The following is an 18900-nucleotide window of genomic DNA, read 5'->3' as shown; positions in this document are numbered from 1 at the left end:
CATGGTGGCTCATGCCTGCAATCCCAGTACTTTGGGAGGCTGAGGCTGGTGGATCACTTAAGACCAGGAGTTCAAGATAAGCCTGGCCAATGGTGAAACCCCATCTCTACTACAAATAAAAAAAGAAGAGTCGGGCACAGTGGCACGTGCCTGTAGTCCTGGCTACTCGGGAGGCTGAGGCATGAGAATCGCTTGAACCCTGGAGGCAGAAGTTGCAGTGAGCCAAGATTCCACCACTGAACTGCCTGGGTGACAGAGCAAGACTCTACTCAAAAAAAAAAAACAAAAAGAGAAAAGTTATACACACACACCAGACACACTTGAAAATGTAGAAATTATATTTTGTATTCACCTTTTACCCCCCCGTGAGTGAAGAAGTCCAAGGCCAGTCACATAGTTACTTCTGTTAAGAGCCCCAAAAGAGATCATGAATGAATTTGTGGGACTGGTTGAAATTTCACACAGTGAAGTCCTACACAGATGTAGAAGAAAATGTGGCAAGAATAGGAATTTGGAAACTTGCCTAAACTTTCCGGATTCAAGAATCAGAAATCATAATCAAAGAGGTAGGAGAATTAAGAGTTAAGTGTCAAACTAAGAAGAGCAGAGCAAATTCCAAAAAAAGGGAAGAAAAATAGTGTTTGGTGTTTTAAAGAGGTAGAGCTCAATGAAGACTAAGCCTTGAGATACTAAATGGAGGGCGTAATGGCACGCGCATGCTTGTAATCCCCGCGCTGTGGGAGGCCTGGGTGGAAGGATGCCTAGAGCCCAGGAGTTTGAGGCTGCAGTGAGTTATGAGCCACTGCACTTCAGCTTGGGTGAGAGTGAGAGCTTGTCTCAAAACAGCAACAACAAGATACAAAATTGAGAAACTTACTTGAATATATACTCTGTCCAGCAGTGATGGAATAAAAAGGAATGGATTTACCTTGCTATTTTGAGCAACTAGAAAACTGGACAATGTATGAAATAGTAATTTGTAGGCACTGGGTAACAGGCACCACAAGACTGTGGTCACTGAAAGGTGGGAAACAAACCTGCTGAATTCTATGGTTCCTCCAATTTATTATCTGGAGGTAGTTTTCAGGGTGCAGAGCAGGGATGGGGAACCCAAATTAAAGCCTGGTGTCTGACTGAATTGAGAGGACTGGTGGGGAGGGAAGATTGTCCTAATTTGTGGGGCAGTGTACCAGAGAGGTGGGAGTTGTACACACAACTCCAGAGGCAGGTGGACGATTCTCCTGAAATCAGGTTAGGTGCTGACCTACACATGCATGAGAGGAGAGCACCTGAGGCCAGAGAAAGAACCCCACTGGGAAAGGAGCAGGCCAAACGATTCCTGAAACTCACACAGAGCTGGGAATAGTCTGTGTTGCCATTAGCCAGAGTATATACAAAGGCATCAAAAGGGCATGGTTTTTTGTAATGAGTCTAAATTAGCCCTAAGTCAAAGGGTACTCTGGACCTACCCTAACAATGAAAAAGCAAGTCTTGGAAGATCCAGCTGATTTAAAGAATCTTACCTGTGTGTGAGAACAAAATCCATTGCTATTTAAAGAAATACACAAAATCTAAAACACAAAACTCATGTTAGGCTTTCAATAATCCTAGGTTCATGCGATTCTCTTGCCTCAGCCTCCTGAGTAGGTGAGATTACAGGAGCATGCCACCACACCTAATATTTTTGTATTTTTAATAGAGATGGCGTTTCACTATGTTGGCCAGGCTGGTCTCAAACTCCTGACCTCATGATGTGCCTGCCTCGGGCTCCCAAAGTGTTGGGATTACAGGTGTGGCCACTGCGCCTTGCCTGGAGAGACATCTGTCAGGTACTTTATTAAAAAGCCTACTGGGGCTGGGTGCAGTGGCCAACACCTGCAATCTCAGTAGTTTGGGAGAGTGAGGTAGGAGGATTTCTTGAGTCCAGGAGTTTGAGACCAGCCTGGGTGACATGGCAAATCCCCACCTCTACAAAGAATACAAAAAGCCAGGCATAGTGGCGCACCTGTGGTCCCAGCTCCTTGGGAGACTGATATGAGAGGATTGCTTTAGCCCAGGAAGCAGAAGCTGCAATGAGCTATAATTGAGTCACACTGCACTTTAGCCTGGGTGACAGAGCGAGACCCTGTCAAAAAAAAAAAAAAGGCCTACTGGAACTTGTTGCTGGTAGACCTCCGCAAGAAATGTTGAAGTTATTCAGGCAGGAGGAAATGACAAAGGATTGAGAAGTGCTAGAAATGCTAACTATGGGAGTAAAAATAAGACGTGTTTTTTTCTTTATTTTAATCTCTTTAAAAGATTGTTGTATAGAAGGTGACTGCTTAGAGGTACAGGATTTCCCTTTTTGTGTGATGGAAATGTTCTGCAATTAGTAGTGATGGAGACACAACGTTGTGAATTAAAGAAATAGTAACTTTAAAAAGATAGTTGTTTAAAGCAAAAATAATAATGCATTGTAAGTTTTATGACGTGGGAGTAAAAGGTATGACAATAGCCCTAAGAATGGAAGGGGATGGGAAGGGCGTAAGAAACCTTACTAAGGCTTTATTTATTTATTATTTAATTTATTTATTTGACAAAGTATCCGGTTTTTGCCCAGGTTCTATTTATTTATTTCATAGAGTATCGCTCTGTTGCCTAGATTCTATTCATTTATTTATTTGACAGAGTATTGCATTGTTGCCCAGGCTGGAGTGTGGTGGCACAATCCCTGCTCACTGCAACCTCTGCCTCCTGGGTTCAACAGTTCTGCCTCAGCCTCCCAAGTAGCTACAATTTCAGGTATGTGCCACACACTCAGCTCATTTTTGTATTTTTAGTAGAGGTGATAACATTCCACCATGTTAGCCAGGCTGGTCTTGACCTCCTGACCTCAGGTGATCCACCTGACCTCAAGTGATCTGCCTTCCTCAACCTCCCAAAGTGCTGGCATCGCAGGCATCAACTACCATGCCTGGCAGAAACCTTAGTAAGGTTCTTAAACTGTACATGAAGTGGAATCGTCTAATTTACATCTAGAAAATTAAAACAATTTATATTCCCACTTGAAACGTATGGGAGTGCCAGTGTAACCATATCCTTGTCCACGTGTGGTATTCGTTTAAAAACATTTCCATCCAGATGTTTTAAAAAACTTGATTACCCTAGACACCCTGTCCTCAGTGTGCTTGAAGGACACTTTATCTCTGAAATCTTTGAAATTCTATCAGAATCTCTTTGCCTTAAATTTGGCTAAAACATAAAATGTATACGTTTATTTTTTTCCTGTCCTTCTCTTCCTACCCCTTTTCTTCATAAGCATAGTCTTCAGTAATTTCTTTGGTTACTACTTTAGCTTCATATGTTCTAGAATGTGGACATTTTGAAGACACACTTCATGTCTGTCTTATTCCCTATTGTATCATGTCTAGTGTACTAGATGCTCCATGCTCAGTAAATCTGTCAAAAAAATACAGTTTTCTTTCTATACGCACCACTGGTAAGGTTGATCTGCATATTTCTATCATTTTTTCTTTCATCTTGTTAATCTATTTCCTTTTGATTTGAGTTTAGGATAATTCATTTATCCTACTAAAAGGGTAAATTACTAATTTTTGTTTGGTTACATTTCATCTGTTATTTATTGCTTCTATTGCTGTTTAAAATTTGGTAAATCATGCTTTTCATCTCTAATCTTTCCTCAGATTATTCTTATTTCATTTTTACAGATGCAAAATTCACTCAAATTCTTTTAAAATAACAATAAGTACCTTGCATTTTATTATTTTTCTTCAACTGATACCAGATACTGTGAGATTGTTAAGTTTTTAAATCTCCTTTTCAGCTCTAGGGCATTTCAACTTTAATATTAGTGTGTTTAAAACCCCTTAGGACTGGGAAATAAAAGAAAATGGAGTACCCATTTCTTCCTTCAATCCAGCCACCTCAGCACATAATTAAAATGTGGTATTGGTGCTGGACACAGTGGCTCATGCCTGTCATCCCAGCACTTTGGGAGGCTGAGACAGGCAGATCCTGTGAGCCCAGAAGTTTGAGACCAGCCTGGGCAACATGGTGAAACCCCATCTCTACAAAAAATTAGCCACACATGGTGGTTTGTGCCTGTGGCCCCAACACTTGGAAGGCTGAGGTGGGAGGATTGCTTCAGCTCAGGATGAGGAGGTTGCAGTGAGCTATAATTGTACTCCAGCCTGGGTGACAGAGCGCAAGACCCTGTCTCAAAAAAAAAAAAAAAAAAAGGTATGAAATTTTTATTAGTAAAAGCTAGGTCTAAGAGTTTTATTTGCAAAGATTACCATGGGGGAGTAATCTCTAGACGTTTTTGCCTTCATGGCCTGTTTTGTAAGACTCCCCCGCCCTTGGCCTATTTTGTAGGGTGGAGAACTGGATCAGGAAAACAATCAGAGCTTGAATACACATGGCCATTTTTGAGAGGTACATGAATTGGAGTTATTTTTTTCCTTATTCAAACTTTGGAGTTTTGCCCTCAGGATCCAGAAATGAATGTGAGTTCCTCTTCCCTAGGAGTCCTGTCTAATGCTAGACATACATAAGCACAGGCAGTGGGAAATCAGTGGTGTGAAGGTGAAGTGGAGAGACCCAGAATTGAAGGTTGATGTTTTCCACTCAGGGGCCAGTGTGGATTTATGCAGAATGGAGGACATTTGAGATTTCATTTTGGGGTAATAGGAAACTGTAACCTGGGGTGGAAAAAAAAAAAAAAGAAATTACAAAGCAATGCTTATGTTCAGGTTGGAAACCTTGAATTTGTACTGGTGCTAATTATGGTTTTTTCCCTAGTAGTATTTACCATCCCTATTCAGGGGTAAAAAATGAAACTAGTGTATTTACTCAAAATAGGTGATTTGAAGGCAAATGGGACTGAGCAAAGTTGTGCTTTATAATCAGACCCACTTTTGGGGATAAGACTGCTAGAGACGCATTACTTTTCACATTATAATGTGAAATTAATCATTAAAATTTGAAGTACACATAGAGGTTTTTGGCCAGGTGTAGTGGCTCATTTCTGTAATCCAAGCACTTTGGGAGACTGAGGTGGGTGGATCACTTGAGGTCAGGAGTTCAAGATCAGTCTGGTTACCAAAAGGGTGAAACCTCATCTCTCCTGAAAATACAAAAATTAGCGCAGTGTCTTGGCTCATTGTAATCCCAGCTACTTGGGAGGCCGAGGCAGGAGGATCACTTGGACCCAGGAGACAGAGGTTACAGTGAGCCAAGATCATGCCACTGCACTCCAGTCTGGGAGACAGAGCAAGAGTCAGTCTCAAAAACAAAACAAAACAAAAAAACACCACAAATATGTGTGGTATTGTTTGGACCTGTTGCACTTACTCTCCTCGTCCAAGCTCAAATTCTCCCGTTTTTAGCCTGTGGTGCCACTTCTGCTTGGCTCGTAGACCTTGTAACAATCCTGTTTAATGCTAAGTTTCCTTGTTGTCCAGTGTGACACAATGCTCTTGGCTTATGTTGCATATTTCCTGCCCAGCTACTTTTCCGAGAAGAATATGAATGTTTAAAACAAAAAGTTTCAGTGCCCCAGTTGCACCCCAAACCAGCTTAATCAGAATCCCTGGTGGGGCTAGGGCCCAGATACAGGCAGGGTCCCCAGAGTGGAGTGCAGTGGTGGGATATCAGCTCGCTGCAACCTCTGCCTCCTGGGTTCAAGTGATTCCCCTACCTCAGCCTCCTGAGTAGCTGGGACTATATTGTTGTGAGCCACCACTCTCAGCTAATTTTGTATTTTTAGTAGAAACAGGGTTTTGCCATGTTGGCCAGGCTGATCTCCAACTCCTGAACTCCAGTGATCCGCCTGCCTTGGCCTCCCAAAGTGCTGGGGTTACAGATGTGAACCACCACACCCCACCAGGATACAGTATTTCTTGAAAAGTATGCCGGGCCTTGGATGGAAACCACTTGAGGAGCATATGCTGCCTTATCGGGCTCTGTAAACACCTTATCTCTGCACAAGGCTGGGACTTTGAGTGGAGTCCTTGGCTAAAGCTCTCATTGCTGCATGGTGACCTTTCTTCCTCTCCTGCTTAAAGCTTGTGTTTCAGAATTTTGACCCGAATGCATCTGTGTTGAAAGCCAGGCTTGGTCTGTCATCCCAGGACTTTGTGTCGGTCCATTTCCTTGCCTGTTTGTTGAGTTGGGGCTCATCTTCATGCCTCTGGGAAATAAGTAATTTGATAGCTTGCTTAGAGTCTCAGTACTTTCCCTTGCCCTTAGAAGGAATACCAAAATGTGTGGCCTGCAGTACAGACTGTGCACAGCCTTCAGTGTAGACTGCTCAGGCCGCCTCTTGGTTCCTGGAGTCTGCCATGCTTCCTTCTACCACCAGGCCTTTGCACACGCTGCTGTCTGCTGGGAAGGCCTTACCTGTCCTTATTATTTGGTTCTCCTCTACTCATCTTTCAGGTGCCAGCTTGACTGTCTTCCTTGGGGGAGCTTCTCTGACCTTGGTACACCAGATCAGCCCCCATGTGCTGACTTTGTCTGACTGGTAATATTTCTCTACCTTCAGGACACATATCAAGGTCCAGAAGTTGCAGTTTTGCATTTGTTTTTGTGATCATTTGATACATGTCTCGCTGGAGCCTGACTCTTTGGGGCTCACGTCCTGTCTCCACCACTTTTAGCTGTGGGACCTTGAACAAATCATTTCATTCTTGGTCCCCAGTTTCTCTTAACTGCAAAACAGGGATGATACAGTACTTTCACCTACCTCGTGAGGTGGGGATGAAGATTAAATAGGGTAATTTGTATAAAGCGCTGAGAACAGAGCTAGCTATTAACGGCAGAGAATCTTGGCGATATTACTGATGATTACTGCAGTAGACCACAAGCTCCATACGGGCTGGGTCATTTCTGTTTAGATTTGTATGCAGGGTGCTTGGCACATGGATGGTGCTCAGGAAATATTTGTTGGATGAATGAATGAAGTGGAGATAATAGTAATACCATGTTTATAGAATTCCTTGAGGATATAAAATATGCAAGTATGTAAGTTCTTGGTAGCATGTCTAGCTCATAGTAGGAGGTCAATAAATGTTCAATGCCTGAATGAGGAAAATGGGGACAATAGGAATACCAGCTTATGAGGTTGTCGTGAGGATCTAAGGTAACCCTGTAGTACCTTGTAGAGTGCCTAGCACATAGTAGGTGCTCAGGAAATACTTGTCAAATGAATGAGTGAAGTGGGGATGATGGTAACACCAGCTCCTAGGGTTGCTGCGGGAATAGAAGATAAGGCAGGTCGATAGCTTGTTGTATTTTGGTTGCGCCTGGTAGACACTCTGTTGAGTGAAACGAGAGGAACTGCTATGAGAGAATCCTTTTGGCATGGACACTGGTCCTCCTGAAGAAAGAATAGGCAGCTGACTACTCCTTGCCAAGCTCTGGCCTGGATGAAAAGTTGGATCATTCCTTTCCCTCTTCCTCCCTAACCTGTTCTTTCTTTCCACTAGAATCCCTGCCCAGAGTCCAGTGCCTCCTACCTGTCTAGGGTCACCTTCTGGTGGATCACAGGGTAAGGCTGGGCCGCCGAGACCTCAGGGAGGTGGTGGGGAATGAATGAATGAATGAATGAACGAACGAACATGCTGAGCTCCCCGTTTGAGTTCTCTCTCCTTTGCTGTTCTGCAGAGTTGTCTTGAATCTGCCTGTGCTGGCCATGTGGTCTCAGAGACACCGACTCTGTCCTACAAGTTTATCACCTTGAATGTGATAAACACAAGAGCCATGAGGTTAAATCTCTGCAGAAGGCTTGGCCTGGGAAAGCCATACACCGGACTGCTCTTGCTTTAGCTTCAGATTTGGGTAATTATTTATTTGTTTTTCTTGCCTAGACATCATGTTCAACCCGACAGATTTGGGTTTTTAAAAATATTAGCTATAGTTGTTATTGACATTGTTCCCCTCCCATCACCCACTCCTTAAAAAATAATACTGTGTCACCATAGGAAATATGGGTTAAAAAAACACATGTTCAGATCAGTAGTAAGGAAACCCCCAGAGGCAACCACTGTCACCATTTTAGTATGCCTCCTTCTGGTCTTCTCTTCTTTTTGAGATGGACTCACTCTGTCTCCCAGGCTGGAGTGCAGTGGCATGATCTCAGCTCACTACAACGTCTGCCTCCTGGGTTCAAGCAGTTCTCCTGCTTCAGTCTCCCAGGTAGCTAGGATTACAAGTGTGCACCATCATGCCTGGTTAATTTTTGTATTTTTAGTAGAGACGGGGTTTTGCCATGTTGGTCAGGCTGGTCTTGGACTCCTGACCTCAGGTGATCCACCCACATCAGCCTCCCGAAGTGCTGGCATTTACAGCTGTGAGCCACTGTGCCCAGCCAGTGGTTTTTCTTTTGTACGTCTTTATCTGCCCATTGTCAACATCTTATTGGGGATTATTTGAAGAATCTTACACCCTAATATGCATCATCTTTTTGGTTTTTTGGAGACGGGCTTTCACTCTGTCACTGAGGCTGGAGTGCAGTGGCACAATTGTAGCTCACTGCAGTCTTGATCTACCAGGTTCAGGTGGTGCTCCTGCCTCAGCCTCCCAAGTAGCTGGGACTGTAGGCAGGCTCCACCATGCCCAAAAGGTTTTTGTATTTTTTGCAGAGATGGGGTTTCACCATGTTGCCCAGCCTGGTCTCCAACTCCTGAGCTCAAGTGATTCTTCTTTAGCCTCCCAGAGTGCTGGGATTTAGGAATGAGCCACCATGCCCGGTCTCATTCTTCTCTTTATGAACTTTTTACAAACATCTTTTTAAGAGATTAGATGTTTTAAATAATTTCTTCAAATTACTATTAAAGAGTGTCACTGGGGCAGTTGATGTGATTTGTATGACTGTAGGACACCAGATGCATGCTAATAACATTCATTCTTGTTTTGGAAAATTGTGCTCCAGTTACATAAGAGCATGTTCTGGATTGTAAGGGAATACACCCAGTTTTTTGGGGGTAAAGATGTGTAGAGCCTACATCTTACCTTTTTTTTTTTGAGACAGAGTCTCATTCTGTTGGCCAGGCTGGAGTGCAGTGGCATGATCTGCATCCTCTGCCTCCTGGGTCTAAGCAGTTCTTCTGTCTCTAAGCAATTCTCCTGTCTCAGCCTCCTGAGTAGCTGGGATTATAGGCATGCACCACCATGCCTGACTAATTTTTGTATTTTCAGGAGAGATGGTTTTTCACCTTGTTGACAAGGCTGGTCTCAAACTTCTGACCTCAGGTGATCCACCCACCTCAACCTACCAAGGTGCTGGGATTACAGGTGAGCCACTGTGCTAGGCCTTTAACTGTCTGAATGGTTTAGAAAAAGATGATGTGTTTGCGTGCGTGCGTGCGTGTGTGTTTGTGTGTGTGTGTGAGAGAGAATGGATAGAGACAGAATGTTACTGTAAACTTGCTAACATATTAATAGTGGTGAGTTGAGTGAACACTTAGTATGATTTGAGTAATTTTTCTATAAATTTGAAATTATTTTTAAAAAATGAATGTGTTCAACTTTTTATTATAAGTGTTCAGTTTGCCAAGTGTGGTGGCTCACACCTTTAATGTTAGCACTTGGGAGGCTGAGGTGGGTGGATTACCAGAGGTCAGGAGTTTGAGACCAGCCTGGCCCATGTGGTGAAACCCTGTCTCCACTAAAAATAAAAATAAAAAAAAATAGCCAGGTGTGGTGGTAGGTGCCTGTAATCCCAGCTACTTGGGAGGTTGAGGCAGGAGAATTGCTTAAAACCAGGAGGCGGCAATTACAGTGAGCTGAGATTGAGCCACTGTACTCCAGCCTGGCTAGAGTCACATAGAAAGACTAATATAATAAAACTCAATAAGCTTATCACCCAGATTTGATAATTGCTAATGCTTTGTCATGTCAGCCTTCCCCCCTCCCACCCCCCCGCACCTCGACCTGCAACCTGTTTTATTTTGGGTCTGGCTGTGTTGCCCAGGCTTGAGTGCAATGACACAATCATGGCTCCCTACAGCATCCACCTTTGGGCCTTGAGCAGTCCTCCCACCTCTGCCTCTTGGTAGCTGGGAATATAGGTGTGAGCCATGATGACTGGGTCATATTTTTTATTTTTACTTTTTGTGGAGATAGTCACCCAATGTTGCCCAGGCTGGTCTTTAACTCCTGAGCTCACCAAGTCCTCCCACTTTGGCCTCCTGAAGTGCTAGGCATATAATCTTCCTGGCCCGCATTAGCCTTTTTTAATGTAAAATTTTTAAAAGCTGCTAGGGCATGGTGGCTCATGCCTATAATCCCAACACTCTGTAAGGCCAAAGTGGGAGGATTGCTTGAGCCTGGGAGCTCAAGATCAGCTTGGGCAACATAGGGAGACTCTGTCTCTACAAAAATAAAAAATAATTAGCCAGTCATAATGGCTCACACCTAAAGTCCCAGCTACTCAGGAGGTTGAGGTGGGAGGATCACTTTAGGTTAGGAGCTGGAGGCTGCAGAGAGCCGTGATCATGCTACTACATCCTGGGTGAGACACAGTGAGACCCTGTCACCAAATAAATAAAGGAATGTGGTCCAGCATGGTGGCTCATGCCTGTAATCCCAGCATTCTGGGAGGTCAAGGGGGACAGACTGCCTACCAGCTTGGGCAACACAGTGAAACCCCATCTCTACTAAAATACAAAAAATTAGCCAGGTGTGGTGGCATGTACCTGTAGTCCCAGACTTGGGAAGCTAAGGCAGAAGAATTGCTCAAACCCAAGAGACAGAGGTTGCAGTGTTCTAAGAACACACTACTGTACTCCAACCTGAGTGACATAGTGAGACTCCATCTCAAAGAAACAAAAAAGAATCAGTGATAAAAAATAAAGTGAATTAGAGCCATCTTTGATATTTTCTTCCTAAATCATCTTTTTTTCCTATGCACCCCCTTAAAAAACCATTTTTTCTTTATGATTTTACAGAATGAGCTTTAATAACCGTGTAATTATGTGCAAATGTCAGTATGCATTCAGACATCCTCAGCTGTGTGGCTGCCTTCATTCACAGACAACAAAAAAAGCTACAGGCATCATGCTACCTGACTTCAAACTATACTACAAGGAGATAGTAATCAAAATAGCATGGTACTGATAGCAAAACAGATATAGACCAATGGAATAAAAGAGAGGCCTCAGAAGTAATGACACACATCTACGACCATCTCATCTTTGACAAACATGACAAAAACAAGCAATGGGGAAAGGATTCCCTATTTAGTAAATGGTGTTGGGAAAACTGGATAGCCATCTGCAGAAAGCTGAAACTACATCCCTCCTTACACCTTATACACAAATTAACTCCAGATGATTAAAGATTTAAACATAAGACCTAACACCATAAAAACCCTAGAAGAAAACCTAGGCAATACCATTCAGGGCATAGGCATAGGCAAGAACTTCATGACTAAAACACCAAAAGCAGTGGTAACAAAAGCCAAAATAGACAAGTGGGATCTAATTAAACTTAAGAGCTTCTGCACAGCAAAAGAAACAATCATTAAAGTGAACCACAACCAACAGAATGGGGAAAAAAATTGCAATCTACCCATCTGAAAAATGGCTAATAAAAACCCTGTCAAAAAGTGGGCAAAGGATATGAACAGACACTTCTTAAATGAAGACATTTATGCAGCCAACAAACATGAAAAGAAGCTCATCATCACTGGTCGTTAGAGAAATGCAAATCAAAATCACATTAAGATACCATCTCATGCTATTTAGAATGGCGATTATTGAAAACTCAGGAGATAGATGCTGGAGAGGATGTGGAGAAATAGGAATGCATTTACACTGTTGGCAGGAGTGTAAATTAGTTCAGCCACTGTGGAAGGCAGTGTGGCAATTCCTCAAGATACAGAACTAGAAACACTATTTTATCCAGCTATCCCGTTACTGGGTATGTATCCAAAGGATTATAAATCATTCTGTTATAAACACACGTGCACACATATGATTATTGTGGCACTGTTTACAATAGCAAAGACTTGGAACCAACCTAAATGCTCATCAATGATAGACTGGATAAAGAAAATGCAGCACATATACACCATGGAATACTATGCAGCTATAAGAAAGGATGAGTTCATGTCCTTTGCAAGGACATGGATGAAACTGGAAACCATCATTCTCAGAAAAGTGACACGTGAACAGAAAACTGAACACTGCATGCTATCACTCATAAGTGGGTGTTGAACAGTAAGAACACAGGGAGGGGAACGTCACACACCAAGGCCTGTTGGGAGGAGTGGGGAATAAGGGAGGGAAAGCAGGGGGTGGAGGGATTGGGGAGGGATAACATTAGGAGAAATACCTAATGCAGATGACGGGGATGGATGCAGCAAACCACCATAGCACATGTATATTTATGTAACCTGCACTTTCTGCATATGTACCCCAGAACTTAGTATCATTTTTAATAATAAATCAGATGCAGCTTCGTTATGCTGCCCAGGTGGTTCTCAAACTTCTGGTCTCGGGCAGCCTGAAACTCCCAAGTAGCTGGAACTATAGGTGTAAATCACCACACCCAGCTATTTTTCCTACCATTTTTAATATTTTAGTCTCACTACAGAGCCAATAATATAAATAGAGGAACAATCTCTCCCACCAAGTATATAATATCCAAGTAATAGATGTCCAAGGAAAACAGTTATGTGCTCTTTGTTGTACGGTTTTTCAACTAACGGTGCCAGGGAGATTCCGTGATTACCACAAGTAATTTGATCCACTGAAGATTTGTACTGGCAAAAATACAGATGTTACACTTGTATGATTTGAAAGCAAAGTATTAATATTTAATTAAACCTTAACCAAATCTCATATTTTCTCTATTGCAGAAAGCATTTCCTAATGTGATTTTTCTGTTGCTATGTATGTTTCAGTTCATTTTTGTTCAGCCCCGACCCTGTCACAGTATTTATCAATTTTTATTAGTTACCAACATTAAATAAATTTTCTAAATCAAGTAGCCATATGCCTATGGTGTTCTCTGACTAACTTTCCATAACCATCATAAACAATAGTAGTTAAGTCACTGCTAAATTTTAAAAGTAAATACTATGCAAAAGTTGACTGAGTGAGAAGGTTTTATGAGACCACTTTACCTTGGTAGTCACAGTCTATTCTTCATCATCTGGGTTAGGACATGAATACAGTTCGCAGTTCATGGAAAATGCTTTAGAGCAAACATAGACAATAAAAATAAGAAAGTCGATTTTTTTTTTTTTAACAAATTTTTTAACTGCCAGTTCATATTCAGCTTCCCCCTCCAAGAAACAAAAACACAATCTGGGAAAAGGTCAGCCATCTGTATATTAAATAACATTTCTTGATACAATTAAAATATGGCCTCTGTTCTAAAAATAGATTTCGGTTACCTATTTCTGCCTCCAGCTGTCTAAATCTATAAAATATTCAATCAAAACTGACCTTGAGCTCCATAACAAATAGTGAATAACTTTTATCACCTAAACTGGAAGGAACCTTATGACCTAAAACAAGATAGGAAGATCCACTGTCTCTTGTCCATTGTCTATCTCTGGTTAAAAGACTAATATCTCTGGTTAAAAGACTAATATGTGTCACTTCAAAATGGCAGTCTTGATTCCTCAGCATGAAAACCACTTAAGAAGTTCCCAATGCTTTTTTTGTCCAAAAAGAGTACAGAGAATCCCCTGCTATATTTGAAATGTGTGAGAGCTAAATGTACAGAAGTCTAATAAGATGTATTTTCTTATTGAGGATACTCTTCCCAGGAAGATTAAAATATTAACAATTATAAAAATCCAATTATTTTCACTCTATAGGTCCTACCTTGTTCAGGTCCACATAAACTAGTAAGCCCTTAAAAACCTTCATAGGCACTCAGATATCCATCGAGAGAGACTGCTGGAAAAACAGTCCTGGCAGTTGTACCTCTATTTCCCTAAGTACAAAGTACCTTTCTCCCTATGGGTTCCCACTTCCAGATTCCATTTATGCAGGGCTCCATGGCAGTTTCCAGTCTTCAAATCTTCAGTCTTTGAAAGCACTGAAAGGATGGCCTCAAATGACCAGGAGTGGGAGTGCTCTATATCCCTGCTCCTGAGTAACAGCCTAACTGGAGTTGCTACTATCTACCAGCACAGACACACCTCCAACTCCCCAGCTGAACTTCATGACTGATGTGACAGCCAGTGATGCCCCTGACCCAGCCTACATGGATATGGGAAGGACATCTGTGAACTGGGAAAAGAGGCAGAGATGAGGAGACACCTCCCCTGGGCCACAGATCTATGTAGTTCATATGAAAAGAGAAATTTATTTACTTAAATAAATCTCAGTTTACCCAAGCTTGGTGGCTCACTCAGAATCCCAGCCCTTTGCAAAACCAAGGTAGGTGGATTGCTTGAGCCTGGAGTTCAAGACAAGCTTGGGCAACATTAACGAGAACCTTTTTCTACAAAAAACCAAAATGAGTTAGGCATTGTGGTATGTGCCTGTACTCCCAGCTACTTGGGAGGCTGATGTGGGAGGATTACTTGAGCCTGGGAGGTCGAGACTAGCAAGCCAAGATCATGCCACTGCACCCCAGCCTAGGCAACAGAGCAAGACTCTGTCTCCCCAAAATTTCAGTTTAGTACTTTAAAACTAATTTGACTTAAAAAATAAGAGAAGCATGTACTGAAAACCAAAGCATTCCAGTAAAGAATGTCATCTACACTTTCTAGATCAGGCTCATCTGCTGTCTTCATATGTCCATTGGCTTGCTTATCCAAGCATGGCAGCCCAAAGGAAACATATTCACAGACAGAATATTAGCATGTGCATATTTCAGTCAGGAACTAGCTTCAAAATACCTAACTCTACTTTGCAATCTCCACCAAAAATAAGAATACATTTAAAAAATACATATTGGCAGCCAAACGCAGTGGCTCACACCTGTAATCCCAGCACTTTGGGAGGCTAAGACAGGTACATCATGAGGTCAAGAGATCGAGACCATTCTGGCCAACATGGTGAAACCCCGTCTCCACTAAAAATGCAAACATTAGCCAAGTATGGTGGCAACACCTTTAATTTCAGCTACTAGGGGGTCTAAGGCAGGAGAATCGCTTGAACCCTGGAGGCGGAGGTTGTGGTGAGCTGAGATCATGCCACTGCACTCTAGCCTGGGTGATGGAGTGAGACTCACCCTCAGAAAGCCTTCATTGGCATTCAGAGATCCAAGGAGAGAGAGTGCTGGAAAAACAGAGTCCTGGTAGTTGTACCTCTATTTCCCTAAGTATGATCTAAATATCTTTCTTCCTATGGGCTTCCAGATTCCACTTGTGCAGGGCTCCATGGCAGTCTCCAATCTCCAAATCTTCAATCTGTGAAAGCACAGATTCCTGAAAGGATGGCCTCAGATGACCAGGAGTAGCTCTCTACATCCCTACTCCTGAATAACAAGCTAACTGGAGTCTCCATCAACTGCCCCAGCATAGACACACCTCCAGTTACCCAACTGAACTTCATGACTGATTGGCCAGTCAATCATGCCCCTGACCCAGCCTACATGAACATTGGCAGCCCATCAGTGAATTATGAAAAGCAGCAGAGGTGAGGAGACACCTGCCCTAGGCTACAGATCTATGTAGTTCAGCAATCTCCAGCCCCTAGTAATCAAGAAGCTCATTCCATTCTTAGCCACACTTCCATTGGGTTTACCAGTTAATTTCATTCTCATTCTATCCAGTGGGTGCACCAGACTCACTCCCCTTTGTATTATCATCATCTGAGACAGAGTCTCACTCTGTCACTAGGCTAGAGGGCAATGGCACAATCTCGGCTCACATCATCATCATCGGCTGACACAGTCTCACTCTGTCACCAGGCTAGAGGGCAATGGCACGATCTCAGCTCACTGCAACCTCCGCCTCATGTGTTCAAGCAATTCTCCTACCTCAGCCTCCCAAGAGGCTGGGACTACAGGCACCCACCACCAAGCTCAGCTAATTTGTTTTTTATTTTTAGTAGTCTGCTTTTCAACATTTTGGCCAGGATGGTCTGGATCTCTTGACCTTATAATGTGCCTGCCTCAGCCTCTCAAAGTGCTGGGATTACAGGTGTGAGCCACCATGGCACGACTTTAATCCCAGCTATTTTGGAGGCTGAGGCAGGAGAATCGCTAAATCCCGAATAGCAGAGGTTGCAAGTGAGCTGAGACTGTGCCACTGCACTCAAGCCTGGGTGAGAGAGCAAGACTCTGTCAACGACAACAACAAAACGCCCATAAAATAAAAAAAGAAGGGTGAGTACTGGGCTTTAAAACGAGTTTATTTCTGCCACTTCTATGTCCCAAAAGAAAACTATCCTAATCTATTCGAGTCTCAGGTTCTCTATCTAGAGAAACACTTGACTAGAATGTTTAACACGTCGAAGTACTAGAGGTTATTTTAATTAGTCCTATGATTCCTTAAAATTCTGAAATTCTGTGTGCTTTTGATTGTTTATGGGAAAATTGGGGATACATAGCCAGCAGGATTTGAAAAAATAATAGAACAAAAGAAACACCAAAAGCAGAGAAGCTCACTTTAAAACATCAAGAGGTTATGGAAATGTCATGGAAAAAGAAAAAAAGACTGAAAAAAGTATTGTGGAAGTAGGCAGAAATACTATTCAAAAGGGAATACCAAACCAAACTAGGAAGTCAAATAATTTCTAAGACTTGTCTAATCTTGCTTTTGTAAGATTTACAATCTATGGCCAAACCTTTACACTGCCCTAAAGCCTTTGATGGTAAAGATAAGATACTGGTTACCACTGAAATTTTCAGATTTAGTAGGACAATCTCTTAGACCAACCTCATTTCTAACAATAACCTTAAATGAGAGTTAACATGTAACTAGATTTGACTGTATTCATTAATCTGATTCTGACATATAGTTTGATCCAAATGCTACACAGATCTTTATCCATCTATGCTGAGGAACAAAAGAAAGATTTGGAAGCCAGGCAGGCTGATGGTTTAACTGTGAGTCAGCTACTTTGCTAACTGTGGGGTCATTAGCCAATTAATCAACCTCTCTAAACCACGGCTGCCTATTGAATAAACAGTGGGTTGTGAGAACACAGATGCTGTGATGCATTTATGAGATAAATGCATAGCACATCATAATGTGGTTAGCCCAGAGTACAGCGCTCAACAGATACCAGTTTCCATCTGTATTTCCTTAGTTAATATAATTTTTTAAATCCGTAAAATCCTACCTGACTGCAGATTCATCAGAACTCCCAGAATCTATTAAAGGAAAAGGGAAATGCATTGTAAATCAATAATAAACATATAGAATATTAAAAACATAAGAAGGCACCGTGATGCATGCCTGCAATCTCAACTACTTGGGAGACTGAGGCAGGAGGATCACTTGAGAACCCCAGAAGTTTGAGACCAGTTTGGGAAACATAGCAAGAGTCTACCTTCATAAAAACAATTATGCGGCCAGGCGCGGTGGCTCAAGCCTGTAATCCCAGCACTTTGGGAGGCCGAGGAAGGTTGATCATGAGGTCAAGAGATCGAGACCATTCTGATCAACATGGTGAAACCCCGTCTCAACTAAAAATATAAAAAATTAGCTGGGCATGGTGGGACTACACACGCCTGTAGTCCCAGCTACTCAGGAGGCTGAGGCAGGAGAATTGCCTGAACCCAGGAGGCAGAGGTCGCGGTGAGCCAAGATCGCACCATTGCACTCCAGCCTGGGTAACAAGAGCGAAACTCCGTCTCAAAAAAAAAAAAAAAACACAACAATTATGCACCCCTGTGTCCACGTTTTAGACCATTGTTCTTTAAAGTATAGGACTGATGCTTTGTTCCAAAGCATTCCTTTGGGAGCATACCTGAGATCTTATTAGAATTAATGTAAATTACACCTACTGGCATGTGATTAGTGCAGTTAGAACTCTTACTTTCCTAACTTTGTATTTATTAAATGCAAAGAATACATTTATCAAAATTTGATACCTACAAGTGAACTGCAATATACAAGTTATCTAAGACAAACCATATGAGACTGACTAAAAATGGTATTATCAGGTGTGATGACTTACCAGTGTCAAACAGCATGATTTCGGAACCAAAATATGAAGGACAGTTAAAACAGAGTATACAGTAGTTCCCTTATCCACGCCCTGTGTGGAACAGACAGACTTGCCATGTTTTCCTCTGCTCTCACACCACAAAAACAATCAACAAAGGACGCTTCCATGACCAAACGTGTGGAGAGGTTTTCCCCATCAACAAACAAGCAATCATTTCTGCAGACCACACAGCTGGGTGTCCGCTAATTCACTTCTCATACTCTGTCTGCAGGTAGCATCAGATTCCACAGATAAAGGGCTCAGTCCCATGAGACTGTCTCCCTACATCAGTCCTAAGTCTGAAACCCCAGAACTTCTGACTAACCGGCTTCAATTTAGGGTCAATTGAGGTTCCCAGGACTCCTTCTTTGGGTTAAATTGAATAGCTGGAATGGCTCAAAGTACTCAGGGAAACACATTTACTAGTTTGCTATGAATGACATTACAAAAGGTACAGATGAAGAGATGCGTAGTGCAAAGTGTGGGGGAAGTGGGATGAAGATTACATGCCCTCCCAGGACACACCGCCCTCCAGGAACCTCAATGTATTCAGCAAACTGGAAGCTTTTTAAGCCCAATCCCTCTGGGTCTTTATGAAAGCTTCAATTCATATGCACCACTGATTAAGTAAGTCACTGGTCACCGGTGACCGAAAACCTCCAGGCTATCTCTTCGCCCCAGAGTCTGCAGATTGAGACAGGAGATCTCAACCTCTAATCAATGTTTTCATGGTAATGACCAATTGCCATCCTGAATCTACCTAGGGGCTTCCAGC

The 18900-nt window shown here is 42.4% G+C and overlaps 1 protein-coding gene across 1 annotated transcript in view; it reads left to right on the top strand.

The window, feature by feature from the left end:
* LOC144579052 (uncharacterized) overlaps nucleotides 1-12997 on the top strand; it is a 37531-nt gene extending 24534 nt beyond the window's left edge. The window contains exons 3-6 of the mRNA XM_078348063.1: nucleotides 7488-7549; nucleotides 7666-7839; nucleotides 9199-9294; nucleotides 10950-12997. Coding sequence (XP_078204189.1) covers nucleotides 7488-7549; nucleotides 7666-7676 — 73 coding nt within the window. The 3' untranslated portion in view covers nucleotides 7677-7839; nucleotides 9199-9294; nucleotides 10950-12997. The remainder of the gene's footprint in view (nucleotides 1-7487; nucleotides 7550-7665; nucleotides 7840-9198; nucleotides 9295-10949) is intronic.
* Nucleotides 12998-18900: the final 5903 nt, after the last annotated feature.

This window comes from Callithrix jacchus, chromosome 13 (assembly GCF_049354715.1).
Source record: "Callithrix jacchus isolate 240 chromosome 13, calJac240_pri, whole genome shotgun sequence".
Lineage (NCBI taxonomy): Eukaryota > Metazoa > Chordata > Mammalia > Primates > Cebidae > Callithrix > Callithrix jacchus.
Note: the sequence above shows the minus strand (reverse complement) of the source record. Positions and strands in the feature narration are given on the sequence as shown.